General features: G+C 41.3%; 1 protein-coding gene across 3 annotated transcripts in view; it reads left to right on the plus strand.

Annotated features, from left to right (window-relative positions):
* SCAMP1 (secretory carrier membrane protein 1) overlaps window positions 1-20,955 on the plus strand; it is a 97,881-nt gene that overhangs the window by 32,110 nt on the left and 44,816 nt on the right. For all 3 annotated transcript variants that reach the window (XM_030566610.1, XM_030566609.1, XM_030566607.1), the window contains 3 exons: window positions 5,017-5,094; window positions 13,039-13,143; window positions 13,444-13,555. In XM_030566610.1, coding sequence (XP_030422470.1) covers window positions 13,099-13,143; window positions 13,444-13,555 — 157 coding nt within the window. In that variant the 5' untranslated portion in view covers window positions 5,017-5,094; window positions 13,039-13,098. The remainder of the gene's footprint in view (window positions 1-5,016; window positions 5,095-13,038; window positions 13,144-13,443; window positions 13,556-20,955) is intronic.

Raw genomic sequence — 20,955 nt, forward strand, 5'->3', positions numbered from 1 at the left:
CAGAATAGCTGATCTGTGCTGGAAGGGAGGGGGAGAGAGTTGATTGGGGGAGGGGGGAGAGGGTGGGCTGCCGGCGGGCAGGAGGTGCTGGGAGGGAGGGGAACTTGGCTGCTAGTGGGCGTTATGCACCCCCTAATTTTTTCCCTTGGGTCCTCCAGCCCTGGAGCACCTATGGAGTTGGTGCCTATGGTCCAACACATCAGAATCTTTAGGGTAGAACTATAACATCAGGGAAGAAAATAGTACACTTCAATATCTTAAATCTTCCTGCTTGGAAGACTTTTTGGTTATGTTTACACTAAAGAACACAATTGTTTGTGGTTCAGATAGTGCAAAACAGTTGACTGAAGTACAAACAATTGAATGCATCCACAGCTAGCTAACCTCAGTCAGTGTAAGGCTTGATCTTCCTTTAAAAGTTTTACCTGCATATCTACATCCATCAAGGATGGGGGAAAAAAACACATCCTTGACAGATATAGAGCTATGTTGCCAAAACCCTGACTGTAGATGTGGAGTGCATATTTCAACGTAGCTGATGTTCAGGGAAGTGGTGGTCCTCCACCAGTAGAAAAACTCCTTCTGTTGGTGTCGGCAGCGTCTACACTACGGGGTGATGCCAGCATAGTCTCCACAATGTAGAGAGAGCCACAGGCTTGCCCTTGTGCCCCCACTAGTGCTTTCTTACACCTATTTAGGCAGGGTGATTCTTGTTTGACAGCTCCTTCAGCTGGTGACATGCTTAGTTCACTGTTTGGAAGTTCCTTTTTTGTCCTTTTTGCCATACCTTCTATTGTTTTTTTTCCCCCTGCTGTGGCTCTGTAGGCTGTCAGAAATCCCACTGAGGATTACACTCTCGCCCTCTGCTTACTGTATTTAAAAATTTCCTTTATTCCCGCTTTCCCCTCACGTAACTCCAGTAATTCCTCCAGCTCTACAGCTCTTTGGCTGGCAAACTATTATTGAAAGTTTTGCTCTTCACATGATCAGCTGGCAAGACACAAATAGCTCTCTGTCTGAGCCTGTAGCAGGAGATGAATAGCCTAGTAACTTAACCCTTATAGCCCATCAGGCCTCAGCTGCCTCCTGCTTTCTCCAGACCCTATTAGATTGAGAGAGACCAGGGAAGGGGAGAAGTTGGTAGCTGAGGGACTGAGTGCTTACTGTCAGTTCTATTCCTTCTGCTTGCAGCCCCAGCTGGTGGTGGTGATACTTTGGCAAACTACTCACTGTTGAAACATGAGTGTTTTGTAGATTGAGAAGTTGCAGAACCAGCGATCAGGAAATTACTAGAGTGTGTGTGAATGCTGTTGGACAGAGTGTGTATGTGACAGAGGGCATCTTTTAGCTGGTGATCCAAAATTGGGTCACTGGATGAGGACTGCCCGAGTAGGCAGAATTCGGGAATAATGTAGGCAGTCCATGCGTGGCCTATGTATATGTGTGAGAAAATGTAGCTGTGGACGTATGAGGAATGGATAATAGGGTGCATGAGGAGGGTACAGCGGTGACCTAAAATTGACGCTGTTGGAGTTTACACCAGCACATAATTGAGATTTTGGGGCTTACCCCTAAAACAGGGGTTCTCAATGGCGTCGGGACTCCTGAGGGGGTCGCAAGGTTATTACATGGGGGCTTGCAAGCTGTCAGCCTCCACCGCAAACCCTGCTTTGCCTCCAGCATTTATAATGGTGTTAAATATTTAAGAAAGTGTTTTTAATTTATAAGGGGGGGGGTCACACTCAGAGGCTTGCTATGTGAAAGGGGTCACCAGTACAGAAGTTTGAGAACCACTGCCCTAAAACTTCAGGGATCAATTATATCAGTTGTTTCTCTTCCTATCCTTCCCAGCAATCTGTACATGCACCTACATATTGCAAATTTATTTTAATTGATTGGTATACATTTCTCTATTTTAGATAAGGGTCTATTACACAACCATTTTCCCAATCTGAAAGGCTTCTATGAAATATTCAATATTTTGTAATGCTGTTTAATTATAAAAGTTTCATATTTAGTTAAAAATTATTCTGTATCCTCTTTTCAAAGTCTAGTGCTTAAGTCAATATTTACTTCATTTACTGCATTTTTAATTCTTCATTGTGGTGGTTGTCTCTGCATTCAGAGAGCTAGCACGAAGCCTGCTTTTGTATGATCTCCAGTTGAAATTTGAGAAATGTAATTTTTTTCCTGCTGTTGTGCTAAAGCACAACGCTTTAACTTGAGCAGCAATCACTGCAATCCTGAGAAGTGGAGAGACCGTAAGAAGTTACTCTAGCCATTTATTTAGGGACTGGTGATGTTTCACTTGGAACACTACATTCAAGTCTGGTTCCATAATTAAAATCTGTTACAGATATAACATGGTAGAGGCCCTCTTTACAGAGAGATTAAAAAAACTAGATTTGTTTTGTTTCGTTTTGTTTTCCAAATGCAGTTCTCTTTTTTTTAAAGAGGAGATCTCAGGTGGAATATAAACAATTCTTTATCGTGCTGCGGTCCACAGATCCATTACAAGGGTTACTTCAGCTTGGGGGCAGAACTAAACCTGTTGGTCACTGACAGCAAGGGAATGCCCTGCCCCTGAAACAGCCTCCACAGCCAGTGGTGGAACCAGACCTTCCTGCTGCTGAGCTTTGCTGAGGAAGACTTCAACCTTTAATTTCAGATTTCTGATGGGTAGTTAGGCTGAGCATTTATCCATGTAAGTCCCAGCCATGTCCTAGGACCGCATTTTGCCTTTTGAGGAAAAGGTCTCCTCCTCTCTGCTTCCTTTCTTAACAGGCTTCAGGAAGAAAGCTAGGCTGAGAAAAGCCTAGAGGCAAAATGAAAGGTCTCTCCCCCCATCTGACCTCCTTTTGAATGTCTTGTTGAGGAGTTCAGATGGTTTTGTGGATAGGATGCAGTTTTCCCTCTCACCACAGGTTTTCGACAGCTTTTCTCTGAAGGGCTTTTCTATTATAAATCAGCTATCTGATAGAGCAGCTTTTAGCTCATGTCAATTGAGTGTTATAAGAAGATCAGGATGGAATGATGTGGTTTAGATTTAGGAATAGCAGATATATTTAGGGCTTTTCTTGTTTTGACAAAAATGAAAACCAGCTTTACTGTGGAACTATCAGAGACTATATTTTTGCAAAGGAAGCTTCAGATACTTTCTGTCCACTAGTGATCATTGTCCTGTCCTGAGTGTTTTTTTAGAGACATTGGCTTAAATCATATCGGTAAAGAATTTTTTAGCTGTTACTAATATATGAACATGTTAGAAATACAAATTCACTTTTCATGTTTACTTTATTCATTTCTCTCAGATTGAGCAGTGAACTAAGAAAAGTGTAGAAACACCTCTGTTTGGTTAAAATTTATAAAGTGTATAGTTACAAAACTGTAAATTTCAGGCTAAATTTACAGTGGTTTCCATTCCGTTAACCCAGGGGTCTCAAACTCAAATGACCATGAGGGCTAGATCATTGGCCTAAGGGCTGCATCACTGACACCACCACCCCTCCCTGGCCCTGCCCCCACTCCCACTCCACCCCTTCCATGAGGCCCTACCTCTTCCTACCCATTCCCTGCCCCCAATCCAACCCCTTCCCTGAAGTCCCCATCCCAATTCTGCCCTCTCCCTGCCCCCAGAGAATGCATGAGGGGTGTGGCAGGGGCTCAGGGCAGGGAGTTGAGATGCAACAGGGGGCTCAGGGTGCAGGAGGGGTGTGGGATGCGGCAGGGGGCTCAGGGCAGGGGGTTGGGGTGCAGGCAAGGGGGCTCAGGGAAGGGAGATTGAGGTGCAGGCAGGGGGCTCAGTGCAGGGAGTTGAGGGCGGGGTGCAGGAGGGCTTTGGGCTCCGGGGTGGCAGTGGCACGCACCAGGGCCAGGTCAGGCTCCCGCTCCCGCTGTGGGAAGTAGCTGGAACCATGTCCCTGCGGCCCCTGGAGGAGGGGGATGCAGAGCTCCGCATGCTGCTTGCTGCGCCTATAGGTACCTCCTCTGAAGCTCCCATTGGCCATGGTTCCCCATTCCCGGCCAATGGGAGCTTTAGGGAGGGAGGTGCCTGGAAGCCAGGGCAACACATGGACGGAGCCCTCTGCTGCACCCCCCCAGCTACAGTGACATGATGCCAGCGGCTTCAGGGAGCAGTGCGGGGCTCGAGGGGGGCAATTCTGCAGCTGTAGTTTGCCCACCCCTGGCCTGGAGGTAGGCCAGGGGGATGCGAGCTGCAGGCTGCGTGTTTTGAGACCCCTGTGTTAGCTCTTACCTAGTGCACCAATGCTGTTGTCTTATCCTGGATATGGTATGCATAGGTTTTATTACCTATATACAAATGGATATTTATCTAGAGAAGAAATAAATCAGTACCCTTTTGTGGTATTCTGTAAGTCTAATTAACTTTCTACTGAAATGAATGGAACACTTGGACCATAAGAGAGATGTTGGGGAAAGATCCTAAGGGCTGGTCTACACTGGGGGGGGAAATCGATCTAAGACACGCAACTTCAGCTACGTGAATAACTTAGCTGAAGTCGAAGTATCTTAGATCAAGTTACCTACCGTCCTCATGGCGCGGGATCGACATCCGCGGCTCCCCCTGTCGAGTCAACTACCGCCGTTCGCGTTGGTGGAGTTCTGGAGTCAACAGGAGCTCGTTAGGGGATGGATATATCGCGTCTAGATGAGACGCCATATATCGATACCCGAGAAATCAATTGCTACCCGCCGATATGGCCGGTAGTGAAGACATACCCTGGGTAAAACCAGATTAACAGTCACGCTCTCCTTATCTTTTTTTTTTCCCTAAATAATTTCTTTAATATTGTCAGCTCATGAAATGTATAGCAGAGCAGTTTATATGAAAGCTGATGTGAGAACATGGTTGTGGCTCAAAAAGTATATAATCAGGAAAGCAGTTGTGTACCACTAACCAAATTTATCATAATGAAAGTCTCGACTCTTTGTATAGGCATTGTCACTAGTTTTAGTATGTATGCACACCTTTTACATAACTTTTCTTTTTTCTAGGATCCTTCAGTTACACAAGTGACAAGAAATGTTCCACCGGGATTAGACGAGTACAATCCTTTCTCAGATTCCAGAACAGTAAGCACATTAGTTTATTTCTTGAATATGCTCTTATTATTTTTTTGAGCGTTCTTTGGAAAATTGTTTTACAGAAAGTTTGGAAGTTGCACTCTTAGGAATGTGAGGGAAATGAGGGAAAATAGAAGATAGGCCCTTAATGACATGTGGTGGATTTGTCATGTGGGTGGACTTCAGTGGGACTTGTTGCTAGTTTGTCTTATCATGGCTATTCAAAAATTACCTGGAAAGAATCAGTGCATGCACATGTATGTTGGTGTGACTGCAGAGAACTGCTCGATATTGCTGACGTGTAAAAGCAATATTATACAACTTGTCATAACAAAAAGTGGCAAGTTTAAAATACTATTTAAAGGAAATTCTGTGATATAATGACTTTGTGCACTAATCTTTCAGTCCTAGGTTAAAATATGACTTAAATTGTAAATAAAATAAATTTAACATCTTATTCTCTGGTTGATATTCAGCTATCTTGTATTACTGTCAGACAGTTTTGATGGTCTGTGTTTGCGAAGCCAAGAATTGGAATAGCAGTCTTGCTGCAGGTCCATATAGATTAGTACAGTAACTCCTCACTTAATGTTGTAATTATATTCCTGAAAAATGCGACTTTAAGTGAAACGATGTTAAGCGAATCCAATTTCCCCATAAGAATTAATGTAAATGGGCGAGTTAGGTTCCAGGGCAGCTTCCCCTACTCTGCAAGCACCAAGGGCGGGGGGGCTCAACCCTCAGCCTGCCCGACCCGCCTCTTCTCCCCCTCACCTCCTCCCCCTTTACTTTGCATGCTGCATCCTGGCTCTTCTCCCCTCCCTTCTAAACACTGCAAGCCAGCTGATTGCTGCGTCGGGAGGGAGGGGGAGGCGTGCCGAGTCTTTGCTCCTCCCTCCTGCCCAGGGCAATCAACTGGCTTGCGACATTTAGGAGGTAAGAGGGAGGGGGGAGGAGCAAGGACTTGGCACAGGCTCCCCATCACTCCCCCTCTGCCTCCTGCCTGGGGCAATCAGCTGGCTTGCGGTATTCGGGAGGGAGGGGGAGCCTGCCTGCCGAGTTCCCCCTCCTTCCCTCCTCCCTCCAAAAATGCCGCAACCCAGCTGATTGCCGGAGGCAGGGGGAGGAGAGGGAAGATGCTGATCTGTAGGGTCTGCTGGCGGGTGGGAGGTGCGGGGGAATGGGAGGGCGTAGGGAGGCTGCCAGCTGTGGAGAAAGCAGACAGCCAAACAGCATAAGAGTGGAGCATTGCAGAACTTCAAATGAGTATGTTCCCTAATTGATCAGCAACGAAACAACGTTAAGCGGGACAACTTTAAGTGAGAAGTTACTGTACAGGAAAATATACAAAATGAATCTAGCTATCTGTAGTTTCCTCATATTCTTCCTCTTTGAGAATTCCGGAGCTATAGCTATGCAGTTGTTGTTGTAAATTTGTATGATTATAAAATGCACTTTAACTTCTGAATCTGTTCTATTGAGGAGAGGAGCTAAAGTAGCCCTTAATTGGGCATATGAGAGCTTGTATCCAGATGGGCCTCATCCTGAATGCCACTCATATAACAAAATTAGAGTAGTGTCCTTTTTTTGTGGTGAGTGGTGGTGCAAAGGGAGAGGGAAAGTTTGAGTTTAGTGACAGATGTTAGCACAGTTGTTCATTTTAGGATCTGTGAGATGCCAATGTTTATGAATACTTTATTTAAAACTAATTCTTATACAGATGTTATACCTGAAGTGCAACAGCAGCAGCATTTATTTGGAGGGACTTTTTCCTTGACAAGCTTTCTTGCTAAAGGCAAGTAACAAACATGCTCAGCTTCATTATAGTAGGAAGCTATGAAGAAGTGTATCTTGTCTATACATTACTATCATGACAGTGTATAACCACAGATGTCCTTACCAAATCAAGTCCCAGAAAATTTCAGTTAGAAATCTGACTGTTTTCTATTCAGAAAGATTTCTTAATTTCTGGTTAGTGCTGAAAGATGCCACAATGGCACTCTCAGTTGGGATATGCTGATCGACAAATTAGGATCAGGGTTTCACTTTAGATTTAAGAAAAGAGGTGGGGGTTTAATGAGTCAGTTTACATTCAGGGGGAGTCTTCTCTTCCTCTGTCCCTCAGCCTGCCACTACTTTTCTAGGAAGCCTCTTTGCTATGTCCTGGTCTCTGGTTTTCCCTCAAGCCCTACATCAATTAAACCAGTTTAGATTGTAGAGATTTTTGGAAAAATAAATTGTACATATTTGGCAGAAACTTTCTAGTTTCAGCATTTTTTTTTTTAAACAAACAAAAATAAGCTGAGAGTTCTTAACCAAAAAACTTGCTTATGAAAACTTCCATTTAGGAGAAAAAAGCCACTTCTTTTTTGTTAATTAAAAGTTCAGTTAGCTCTATTAAATTACGTTTTTATGCTTGGCATAAAAGAATAAAACAGGCATTTTTTTCAGCCCCACCCTTTTCAGTCTATGTGATGCCTAACAAGCAAGGTTAAATCTTTCCTAGCTTCAGGACTTCCACTAAACACCAGTAAAGTAAAATGCTTAATAGATGCCTGTGATAAAAATGTGCTGTATGGGTGTTTTGGTAAGACACTTGGCCCTGTTTCTGGCTCTGTCATATGACGTTAATCAAGGTTATAGGAGGTTACATGGTAGTCAATGAATCTAGAAGCTGCTAGTAAATTTCGGGGGGAGGGATAGCTCAGTGGTTTGAGCATTGGCCTGCTAAACCCAGGGTTGTGAGTTCAATTTCTTTAGGTTGGATATTAGGAAAAACTTTTTCAATCAGAGAGTGGTGAAGCACTGGAATAGGTTACCTAGGGAGGTGGTGGAATCTCCTCCCTTAGAGGTTTTTAAGGTCAGGCTTGACAAAGCCCTGGCTGGGATGATTTAATTGGGAATTGGTCCTGCTTTGAGCAGGGGGTTGGACTAGATGACCACCTGAGGTCCCTTCCAACCCTGATTCTGTGAAAACTCCAATCCAAATAAAATATAATATAGTATAAATGAAAACTCATTTAACAAAACTAATGGATGTCTAGAATGGGGGTCCGGTTACACAGCCTGACAGATAGGGAATACTCTGCCACTTACTGAATGTCTGTGAACCTCAATGGTTTTGTGTTCATATGCTCACTTTCTGTTTTCAAAACTGATGCCTCTGCTGTTGCTGGAGTTTGCCAACTGGAGCCTGTGTGTTGCTCCTGTGGGTTTTCGTTGTTTGAGTGGTTGTGTGTCTTACTGTCTTCGGACAAATGCTGTTGGAGCAGATGGTCTTGGGGGGGAAAAGCCATTTTTTCTAGGTTTTATTTAGTTACGAACTGTTTCTCTTAACTGATATAAATCCCCAAGAAACTATAAATGCACAGTCCTGCAAACAAATATTTTGCATGCACACGCACTTCAGCAACAATGACTCTGGAACAGATCTAGCTCTTCCTTATCCTTTCCCTCTACATTGTTTCCCTTGAACATCCCTTCCCTAACAAGTAAAGATTATCAGTTTTTTCTACAAATGTTAAATAGCTCATATTGACAATAATCTTGTCCAGTAGAGCAGATATCCTCTTCCTAAAACTGAACAATGATCAAGATAGTAGATGTTTGAACACCAAATATGCAAGATAAGAACAAATTTAAAAAGCCACAAGCTATAGTCTTAAAGATACCTGCTCAGCCGTATTGTACTAGCATACTACCTCATGACAGTAAAATGTGCAGTTTTTGCAGCCTTGCCAAGACTAGAATTAGTGACCTTAAACTAGAGCTGTAGACTAGGATACATAAAGTACCATGCAAACAGAAGCCACGTCTAGACTACAATATTTCAATTATAGACTCTCTTTGTGGCAGGAGCTCTTTTATGGATGGGTACTGTGCATACAATGTTTTGATCTTTGTTTGGCTTTTAGGTGTTTAATGTAATACAAATAATAACAATCTTGGTCAGTTTATACCTTCCAATCACATATTCTTGAGGTTTCTCTTCATATTTTGATAATTGTATAATTTGTCATGCCAACAGAGTATTACTGAATTAAAATAGACACCCTTTACCACTCTTAGGCCAGGTGACCTGCTTCAGTTAAAGAATAGGGATGTGTTCAGAGTAGTTAAATATGAATGTGTCAAAGTTAGAATCAGGACTCACAATTTGTCAGACCACTCTGTTTTATTAGCGCAGCGCTCCGCCAATAACACCCAGATAATGTGAGTGGCCATGCAAGACCCAAACAGTCTTCTTTATACAGATAAAAGAGGGGGAATTAGACAAAGGGACAAAGAAAGCAAAACAGTAAAATTCACCTGGGGCACAGAATGCATATCCTACTTCCTTACTAACTCTTATCGATCTAAGCTAATAGTTCACCAATTGCCCTTAAACGGTGCAATTGTTCTATGTTAATGTCTGTATTCCTGATACCTGGATTGCAGCATTCCAACAGTTTTGCTTAAAGGTACAGACAGCATTTCTTTAATCCTTTCTATTTTCACAATATAATTCATTCTACTTTCACAAATGTAAATGTAAAGTCTATGTAGAGATATGTGTAGGAGTGCTTGTAAACTAGAGGGAGAATTGATTACTTATATGCTAATTTATACAGGAAGTGGCAAAAAAGTCAATTTATTCTTGGAGTGTTTACACAAGGTTATTTTTAATCAATGCTTGCAAACAAGCTTTTATCCCATGAGGTGAGACCCTTGTAATGTTCAGTTATCAGATTAGAATATTAACTGTTGTTTAGTTGATTATTTGTAATATTTTACTACACATAATTTCAAACTTTATATAGTGAAAGTGTAAACTCAGTGAGGCTTGCACCCGTGGGAGAGATCAGAGAAATATCTGAGTTTTTTTCTAGTTCTCTTGGCTACTGTATTCAGATATGATCCATACCAAGGCCAGAAGGGACCATTTTGATCATCTAGTCTGATCTCTGGTATAACACAGGCCATAAAACTTCCCCAGAATAATTCCTAGACCATATCTTTCAGAAAAACATTCAATCTTGATTTAGGAATTGTCATGGAGAGAATTCCCCATTACCCTTGGTAAATTGTTCCACTGGTTAATTATGCTCCCTGACAAAAATGTACACTTTATTTCCTGTCTAAATTTGTCTAGCTTCAACTTCCGGCATTGGATTGCATTATACCTTTGTCTGCTAAATTGAATAGCCCATTATTAAATATTAATTAAATCCCTACGTAGATTCTTACAGACTGTAATCAGGTTATCCTTAGCCTTCTCTATGTTAAGCTAAAAGGATTGAGCTCTCTGTCTATCACTAGAAGCCATATTTTCTAATCTTTTAATCATTTTCATGGTTCTTCTCTGAACACTCTCCAATTTATTAACAACCTTCTTGAATTTTGGGCACCAGAACGGATATGAGTTAGGAATCAGAATTATGGTTTGGACTCAAAAGGGCACTATTGTGGAGTCTGAGGAGAAGCAGTTTGGTCTAGTTCATAGAACATGGACTGGGATGTGGGAGACCTGGGTTCTAATCCCATCTCTTCTATTAGCCCGCTGGGTGATCTTGGACAAGTCATTTCACTTTTTTGTGCCTCAGCTTCCCCATATGTAAAATGGGGATAATAATCCTTACCTTCCTTTCTATAGTTCTTTGAGATACTGATGAAAATAGTTGGGTATTAGCTTTTTCTGAAGGTTGACAATTTAGTAGTGTTGATAAATGCAAAGTAATGTGCATTGGAAACCCATAATACGAACGATGAGATCTGAATTAGCTGTTACCACTCAAGAAACAGATGTTAGGGTCATTGTGGCTAGTTCTTTGAAAACATCTGCTCAATATGTGGCAGCAGTCAAAAAAGCTAACAACGTGAGGAACCACTGGGAAAGGGATAGAGTAAACAGAAAATATCCTAATGCCACTATATAAAATCATGATATGCCCATATCTTGAATACTGTATGCAGTTCTGGTTGCCTCCTCTCAAAAAAGATGTATTAGAATTGAAAAAGATAGAGAGAAGTTCAGCAAAAATGATTAGGGGTCTGAGACAGCTTCCATATGGGGATAGATTAACAAGACTGGGACTGTTCATCTTGGGGAAAAAAAGGTGACTGAGGGGGGAGGAGGCTATGTTAGAGGTCTCTAAGATCATGAATGGTGTGGAGAAAGTAAATAACATATTCACCCCTTCAGATAACCCAATGAAATAAATACACAGCATGTATAAAACACAAAGAAGTAGGACTTCTTCACACAAACAGTCAACTTGTGAAACTCGTTGCCGGAGGATGTTGTGAAGGCCGAAAGTATAAACTGTTCAAAAAAGGATTAGATAAATTAATGGAAGATAGGTTCATCAATAACTGTTATCCAGGGAGGTCAGGGATGCAACCCTGTGCTTTCGGTGTTCCAAAGCCTCTGACTGCCAGATGCTCGGGCTGGAGGACGGGGATGGAACACTTGATAATTGCCCTGTTCTATTCATTCCCTCTGAATAATCTGGTGTTGGCCACTGTCGGACAGGATACTGGGCTAGATGGACTATTGGTCTGACCCAGTATGGCTGTTCTTACATTTCTTAATGTTATTTTTCCCAGAGCAGGGGATCATACCGTGACTCTGATCTTGGGACAGGAGGCTCACTTGCTTGAGGGATACCCCTGGAGAGTACATGGGACCCACTAGTATTTTGGAGGAAAAAAAATAAAAATGGTATTCAAGATAATTTGTATCTCTAGGTAGGCTCAAACCTAATGTTCCTAAGGCTCATGAACTACAGTAGACCCTCAGAGTTACGAACACCTCGGGAATGGAGGGAGGTTGTAACTCTGAATAAAGCATTATGGTTGTTGTTTCAAAAGTTTACAACTGACATTGACTTAATATAGCTTTCAAATTTTACTATGTAGAAGAAAAATACTGCTTTCCCTTAATTTTTTTTAGTAGTTTACGTTTAACACAGTACTATACTGTATTTGCTTTTTCTTTTTGTCTCTCCTACTGCCTGATTATGTACTTCCAGTTCCAAATGTATATGGTTGACTGGTCAATTTGTAATTCTGGTGTTCAACTCAGAGGTTCTGTTGTAAAAAGGATTACACTGCACATATGCAGAAAGAGGAACCAAAAGGTTTCCAGCATTAAAATTTTCACTGCTGTGGGATAGCTCCAGAGGATAAACTGTAGTCCTTTGACCTTAACCTATCCAGCTAGTGTCAGTTCTTTGTCAGAAATCTGGGGAAATATGAAGGCATTATTTCTACGGTGCATAGAGGATAAAGAGTAAGAGGGAGGGATATTGAAATTAGTGAGAGACGAATAGCACAACCAAAAAAGGTTATTTTGTAACCATTAGAAGCAAACTGTAACCAGTCCTTCATGCAGATAATTGAAAAGTGCTTATAATGCCTGAAATTCATAAGTTGTAAAAGCAAATATTAATGAAGATATTAAAAATAGAGTATGAACACTGAACAATTATCTTCAGAATTGAAAAATTGAATAGGAGGGTATATTACCTTACTAATTATTCAATAGATGACATAAATCTGTGCTAGGAAAAGTCCTAGAGATCACTGTTAAATAGTCCTTGTCCTATTTATTTATTATATAAATAGGTCACTTCTAATTCCTGGGCTTCCCATAACTGATAATTACACTCACCCCAGTTCATACCTGAATCGATTTAAACTCCTGTGTTGTGTGTACAATTATTTATAAAATGCTGTGTTGCATCTCTGGCAAGTAATGTATTGTATAAATAATATTTTATCATAGAAGAAGGAATTATTTTTTCCTAAAGATCAGTGTTACTGCAGGCATCTCACCACAGAATTTTTGGTTATATATTATGTCCTTTTAAAAAAAAAAATAAAAAATATTACAGTAGATAATTTTAGTCTTCCATAGTGTAAAGTATCTGCTTGTGAAAGTGTCATCTTATAATTTTCACTTTCTTTTCTTAGCCTCCACCAGGAAATGTGAAAATACCTAATGCACCTGCACCCAGTACACAACCAGCTATAATGAAACCAACAGAGGAACCTCCTGCTTACACACAAATAGCAAAGGTTTGTATATAACATTTTGGGAATAGGCTAATTGCAAAAGAAATTCTAATTGCATATGTAAAAGTACTCTTTTAGGCCAATGTTAATTTTATAGAGCAGCATTACTTTCCATAATCAGTGTTATGCTTTACAGAAATACATGCTGTAATTAGGTACAAGTTATTGCATTCATTAATTAAAATAGCAGGTCTATCTTGATTCATGACTGAGAATGCAACATAATTAAAGAACATATATGAAAGAACAAAAATTCCAAGTTTGTGCATTTGTTGATATCTAACAGTGCTTGTTTTTCCTCAGGAGCATGCATTGGCCCAGGCTGAACTGCTTAAGCGCCAAGAAGAATTAGAAAGAAAAGCAGCAGAACTAGATCGCAGAGAAAGGGAAATGCAGAATCTCAATCGACAGGGTGGTATGCATCACAATCTTAATTTTGTTTTATTAGAGATTTAAGTTTTAAAACTCTGAAATTCTGAGTTTCTCTGAGAAACTACTTCTGTTTTCTGCTTACCTGTTTAAAACAAAGGTCTGAAGTATTTATTTTTAGGATCTCATTCAGGAAAAGAAATCTATTCCTTTCAGAAGACTGCATAAAAAAATCACACGCTTAGTTTTTGAGGTGAACTTCTGTAGTGCAAATGTGTAACGTAACATTTTGTTGAATCAATATACATGTCTATTGCATCTGCACCCAGTACACAACCAGCTATAATGAAACCAACAGAGGAACTATATTAACTATTGGTTTTTATTCTTGGTTTAAATTAAAATAACATTAACTACTTGAAACCGTTCAGATTTTTAAAATGTAATTAAAAGTAGTTTCATATACTGCACCTGCCTGATTTCTTTTCTGCCAGTATTTGTCATTGTACAATAATTTTCCTATCTTTGATATTTTTCCTGTCCTATTTTGCTGGGTTGGAGCTCCCCACAAATAATTGAAATGTTCTGATAATTATCAATTAATGGTAGTGCCCTGAGTCCCTGATGAGGATCTCATTATGCTAGTCACTATACAAACATGGAGGTAGTTATGCTTCATTCATTGAAGAGCTGAGACAGTAAAACTGATGATATGTTATCGATATGAAGAGTATGCAAACTGGAGGAAAAAAAAGTGAAAAACTTTTCACTGTTATTTTTAATTATCTTGAGTGTTAATTGTAACAATGGGTTAAAAAAAAGTTCAGACAAAAGCTTGATTTTTTTTTTTTTGGCAAGGTGACAGTGTCCTGCTATATACCTCATTGCTAAATTTCACTATCAGTGCGCTTGTCTTTAGTTTTTGCTTTTTAGTAAATGTGATGCACAGCAACATTAGTGTTTGTAGTGCAAATTTTTAATGCAGAAACCTGCTACCGAGGAGCATGGTATAAAAATGGCAAGTTGTAACCTGGACATTATGCTGGAAATTTCAGATGTGGGGATGGTCTGCTTTAAAAGAAAGTTCAGGCTGAAACAAGAGAAAAACAACAAATACAAAATGTTGAAGTTGTGTGACTTTATTTTTTTTGCATAAGGTAGGATTCTGGCACCTGGTCTGGGCCCTTGATGTTTGGCTGGCAGGATTTTCCAAGTGCTCAGAAAATAAACTGTCATTTGGAAGCATAACAGGCCACTGAACAAACTGAGTTGGCTCAGCTGGCTTAGTGACTTGAGAATTCAAATATTTGGGGAATTTCCTGTCAGTCACTTGTTGGAATCAAGGACCCAGTAGTTGGGGATCTGCTATTTTTTTAGTAAAGAAAAATAATTGCAGATGAATTTTCCTTCTATAATCACCTTTACTTTTTTGATAATCTAGTCTTTTTTTTTTCTGCTAGTTGTCTATCTTCCCCCTCTCCCTCCGATTGTTTTCTTTATTCATTAGCTTGTATGCAGTCTTTTAAAATTTCCCCTCCACCTATTGCCCTTCATCCTCTTCACAGATAAATTTTATTGATGGTCTGATATGTCTTATTCCCTCAGTTTGTCTTTTCTAGTCCGTAGGAAAAGTCCTATTCCTTTCTACTGCATCTTAAGGAACAGGGAACTTTGAGATCCCAGACATGCTTCAGGATGCCTGGGACCTGTTGTTTCTTACTATGCCTCTCTTATGTTGCAGCAGTGAGCACCAAGGGTTCTGAGAAATATGAGGAATCTGAAGGCTTCTTTTGGATCACTGGAAAGAGAAAAGATTAGTCCTTAAGGATCAAAAGGGGAAAGGTTAGGTTTTATCATTTGGGTACGAGAGACATGGCAGATTGGGAATTATGTGACACAAGTGAAGGAGAAAATTTCCTTACCTGTTAATTTTCTTTACTAATCTCTTCTGTACTAGTCCAGATGCTTGGAGTATATTTTGACGAGTATATTGGGTGTGTGTTTGTCAGTGTGTAAAGCTCACTGGATTTAGCGTAACGATATTGAAAAGTGCAATTAAGATGCAGGTGAACACATTTGAAGCTTTGTTAGCTTCTCCAAGGCTAAAACAAGGCCAGCTAACATGTATTAGCTAAGAGAACTTAATTGAAAAATGCAACCGTGCCCATCAAGACTGGATCTTGGATTGTATGTCTTTCCAACCAGTAGTTGGAGACAGAAACCTCCTGTGGGATGTGAGACCCTCTTGTATGCCCTCTAGTCATCTTGCAGTCCTCAGCTGAATATTTTGAAAGCTGTACCAAATAAAAAAAAATTCAGACATTATTATTTAATAGTCATTAACAATTTGAGTACTTATGAAAAATCTGAACATGTCGGTGACTCTGCATTAAAACTCTCAGTAATAAGAGAGGCAGGCATCTAAATTTTACAGAATAAGGGTCTGAATTGGTATAGATTATTTCAAAGTAAGAAAATTAAATAGAAAATATTTCCCCCATTCTTGGGTCATTTGTACTGATACCTGGGACTTTCCAAAGCAGTTTATTTTTTTTACTATGGGTGGTATTATAATTTGCATCACCTTCTGCAAAAGGTCACAGTAGCAATCCTATACTGTAATGCTTGACAAAAGTGTCGGCAGAAGTCTATTAGCTAGTCTTGTAAATCTGTGTTCAAAACAGGAAAGGTAAGATTTAAAAGATTCTGTTGATTAGAAATTTTGTGTTGCAACAGGAAATTAATCCATTCTCTAATCCATCTAGATATGGTGAATTAAGAGACAACTTGACCTTTAAATTCTGGTGCAGGATTAAAGTATCTGAGACTACCCACACTATGCGTTCCTTCCCATGCATATCTATAGGGCTCTGTGTACTTCTAGATAATGTAGCCTTCTCTGTCAGAGTCTTGGAGTTGGGGCCAAATGTGGGTAGGATGATTTCTAGGTTCAGGTGTCTCGGGCCAGGATTCTGGCAGAGCCCGAACCTACAGGGTGATCTTATAATAATGAAAAATTGTACAGTAGTGGATTTCCAGGAAAACTTTGCAACTCTCCTCTTCTCACTAAATCAGAGGTGGGCAAACATTTTGGGCCAAGGGCCACATCTGGGTGGGGAAATTGTATGCAGGGCTGGTGCAGGAGGTAGTGCAGGGTGTGGGAGGGGGTGCTGTATGCAGGAAGGGGCTCAGGGCAAGGGATTGGGGCAGAGGAGGGGTGTGGAGTGCATGAGGGGGCTCAGGGAAGGGGGTTGGGTTGCAGGAGGGTACGAGGTGTACGAGGGGGCTCAGGATAGGGAGTTGAGGTGCAGGAGGGGGTGTAGGGCAGGGATGCAGGAGGGGTGCAGACTGCGGGAGGGGGCTCAGGGCAGAGGGTTGGAGTGCAGGAGGGGTGCGGGGTGTACGAGGGGGCTCATGGCAGGGAATTGAGTTGCAGGAGGGGTGCGAGGTACAGGCAAGGCAGAGAGTTGGTGGGGGAAGGAGAGCAGGTGGGGTTCAGGCTCCAGCCTGGCAGCGCTTACCTCAAGCAGCTCCAGGGGGCAGCGGTGCACACATATGGGCCAGGGTACGCTCCCTGCATGCCTGCCCTGCCCCATGCTGCGCCACTCGAGGAAGTGCTACGGCCCCTGGGGGAGGAGGGGGCGGAGGACTCTGTGTGTGCTGCCTTTGCCGTGCCTCCAGGTATCTCCCCTGAAGCTCCCATTGGCCACAGTTCCCTGTTCCTGGCCAATGGGAACTGTGTGGGGTGGTGGCTGCACACAGGAGCAGCAGATCAAGACTTTAAAATGATACCTCACAAGGCATACTTTGTATAAAACATACCATAATTGTATGACAGTGGTGAATATAGGGGGTTTTAGGGTGCTGCTTTGAGAAATAGAGTGCACACACAGTCAATCTCCACTTTGCCTATCATCTCTAATTTGTACCGAGGAGTCGACACATACCAGGAGGCCACACTCCATTGCCCACTTACTACATTTTCAAGCAAGCACCTTTTTGTTTTCTCTCATTCTTCCTCATGTACTTCGGAGGCACTCCCTGAGCTACCTCGTTAAAGTCCTTCATATCGCTCCTCAAAACTCTCCTTTTGCTGTGATGCCTACAAAAAAGTTGGAAATGGTTAGGCTGTTGGCGTGCCTGTTATGCTCACCACTACAGTCTCGTATCCTTGTACTCCATCTATTTGTCTGTATCAATCTATTTTTCTTTTGTCACATACTTAAATTGTAAGCTCCTTTTATTGTTTTGTACTGCACTAAGCACAGTTGGGCCCTGGTCCATGACTAGGTCTCCTAGATGCCATAGTAATTCAAATTATAACTAATGATAATGTTTCAATTCCCTGTGGAAATCGGGTAACTGTTTGCCAGTCTCAGCTTATTTATAGCCTTCAGGAAACTCGGGTCATAGGCGCTGATTCCGCGGGTGCTCCGCGGCTAGAGCATGCATGTGGGGGGAAATGGTGGGGTGCTGAGCACCTGTCGGCGGCCCCATGCTCAGTTAGCTGCTCCCCATCCCCCCAGCCCTTCCCACTTGCTGGCGGCCTCGCAGATGAGCCCTTATCCCCCAGTGCCTCCTGTCTGCCACAGTCAGCTTTTCTGCAGTGTGTAGGATGCCTTGGGGGGGAAGGGGAGGAGCCAAGAGTAGGGCATGCTCGGGGGAGGGGGCAGGGGCAGGAAGAGGCAGGGTGGGGCTTTAGGGGAAGGGCTGGAGTGGGGGCGAGCCATGGTAAGCACTCCCACCCCCGGCACATTAGGAAGTTGGCACGTCTGATTAGGATAACATGCTATTGAAACTGTTTGTTTGAACCTCTGAGCACAAGAGCTGCTACAGCCTGAACTCTAATAGAATTGAGATTCTAGCCTTGGGGTGTTCTCAACAATTTTTTTTGGTAGCCTCAATGTGTGGCCACCAGCTCTTGCTGGCCCTGCTGCTCTGACAATTTTTCCTAAAATACTTTAGGAAAAACACATAAATATGCACATATACACATGCAAAGCACTGTAATCTATAGGGCTGTCAAGTGATTAAACAATAATAGAATACCATTTATTTAAATATTTGTGGATGTTTTGTACATTTTCAAATATATTGATTTCAATTACAACACAGTATTTCTTTTGTTTTTTACAGTGCAAATATTTGTAATAAAAATAAATGCAAAGTGAGAGCTGTACACCTATTCTGTGTTGTAATTGAAATCAATATATTTGAAAATGTACAAAACACCCGAAAATATTTAATAAATTTCAATTGGCATTCTATTGTTTAACAGTATGATTAATCGCGATACATTTTTTTTTTAGTTAATCACGTGAGTTAACTGCGATTAATTGACAGCCGTAGTAATTGATTTATGTAGGGTTTTTTTGCAAGACTCAATAATAAAAATAATATACAATTGTCTCAATTCTTTACTGGACCCTAACACAACAGTAACACAAATAAGGTGCTTTGCATGTTCTTATCTTTTTTGCTGTTTCTTTTTTGCTTTTTATTGATCTGTACAACAATTCTACCCTGACTTTGCTTCTATTCTTGTGCTAGGAGCATGTCGTAGAGCAGGAGTCTCTCACCCTGCTGTGGAGCTGCCAAGCCCTGCAGCAGCCGGGAGCCATTGAGCTGCTCCAGTAGCTACAGCAACTGTAAACAGCGAGTGTGGCCCCAGGAGGGGGAAGCACCGACCCCTTTGTCTGTCCCTGCCTTCCATGGCCCTTCAGCAAGAGCCCACCCGGGAGAAGATGGGTCGGGCATTCAGTGGCCACCTGCAGAGTCCCAGGCTCCCTATACCCTGTCCGGGAGGGTGGAAGAGAACTGCCAGGGGAGCACCCAAACATCCAAACACCACAGCCACCTCCAGTGATAAGAGCTGTCTCTGGCATTGCGCACACCGGCCTAGTGTCTCCAGAGGAGGCGTGTGCAGGGTGCCCATCCTTCCTGCCAGTGGCAGCACAAACACCGAGGTGGTGCATCTCACTGCCCTTAGTAACAGCTATTCAGGAGCAACAGCTGGGAGCTACAGGGAGGGGCTATAGCTTCACTTCCACTCCCCACCCTCACATCTCCACTTGTGCTTGGGAGGCTGTCAAGGCCACAAAAAAATCCATTGGTGGCTGCATGCAAGAAATGCTGCTCTAGCCCATGACTAGACCAGCTTGCAGGAAATCCAGGATGACTGGTGCCATGTCTTAGATGAGCAGTATCCTCATTTTGTCACACAAGTTCACAGAGGTTCTCCAAACCTTAGAGTGGTAGGCCTTTGATGTGTATTGTTTCTTGACTGCACCACAGAAGAGATCGCTTTACTTGACAAGCCCCTCTTCTTCAGGCTTGCGTACTTAGCGAGTGGATTGATTTGAATCATGATTTAAATCAGCTAACATGAATCTTTGACCTGAAGCATTGATTTTAATTTTGTTTTGCATTTTTTAGTTATTTCCCTAATGAAAGATGGATTGCTATTGGTTGGTGTAATCATTAAAATATGTTAATTTACAACTAACTGTAGCCTCTACACTAAATTTGGTGGTACTTTTTTCCTAACCAGGAAGATACGCTATATCTGTTCTAAACATATTTACTTAAGCAGTTATGTAGCATAACATACTTATTCAGATTCTTAATTTTTACATTTTTATTGTGTTAGAAAATGGTGAATGATGCATTTCCTATTTACTACATGATTAATGTTTTACGTGTGATGTGTTTGTCAAGCTGCATTTGGATGGAAATTGGAATTTAATTAAAAATCCACAAAAACAATATTTTAAAATACTTTTTAATGGTTAAATAAGACTACCTTAAATATTCCGGATACATAAGTAAAAAAGGAAGGATTGACTTGATTGTTTGTGGTCACCATGTCATTCCAGTTCTTAAAACTAGTAGATCTCATCCTCTCATACCTCATTTTTATTCATAGATTGAAAAGGGAAAACAAGCTTTCCTACTTTTCTAATTCCCAATTTTAATGAACTAGTCATTGGCTGGAACTAGTTGAGTTTGCTGAAAAGAAGAAAATATTCTCTCTGAACCTACAGAAGGGATTGTTGCTGTCAAAAGCTGTTTTAGCACATAAACAGAAATTTGGTTCACGTACTTAGCCAATCAGTGACTTCTACCAGTTCAGTGGTTTTACTGTCTCAAAAACCTTGACAGCAAACATATATTGCTTGAATATTATTTTTTATTTAATTTAAATGTTTTAATAGATTATAGTAAATTGGATAGGCTATCATAATTTCAAATTTAATTTTATTTTTAAAAGTATATAATTGAAATAAAATGATTTAAATGTAATGTCTTTTTAAAATGAAAACAACAAATTATTGATTTTCATCCGCCCTGCTTTATTCAGCAAAGTTAAGACCACAAACTGTGCTAGATCCACATGAAGTATTGGGCCTTTTGTTCACAGATCTAGCATTAATGGGAGTCTGAGAG

This window comes from Gopherus evgoodei, chromosome 6, assembly GCF_007399415.2.
Source record: "Gopherus evgoodei ecotype Sinaloan lineage chromosome 6, rGopEvg1_v1.p, whole genome shotgun sequence".
In the NCBI taxonomy this organism is placed as follows: Eukaryota; Metazoa; Chordata; order Testudines; family Testudinidae; genus Gopherus; species Gopherus evgoodei.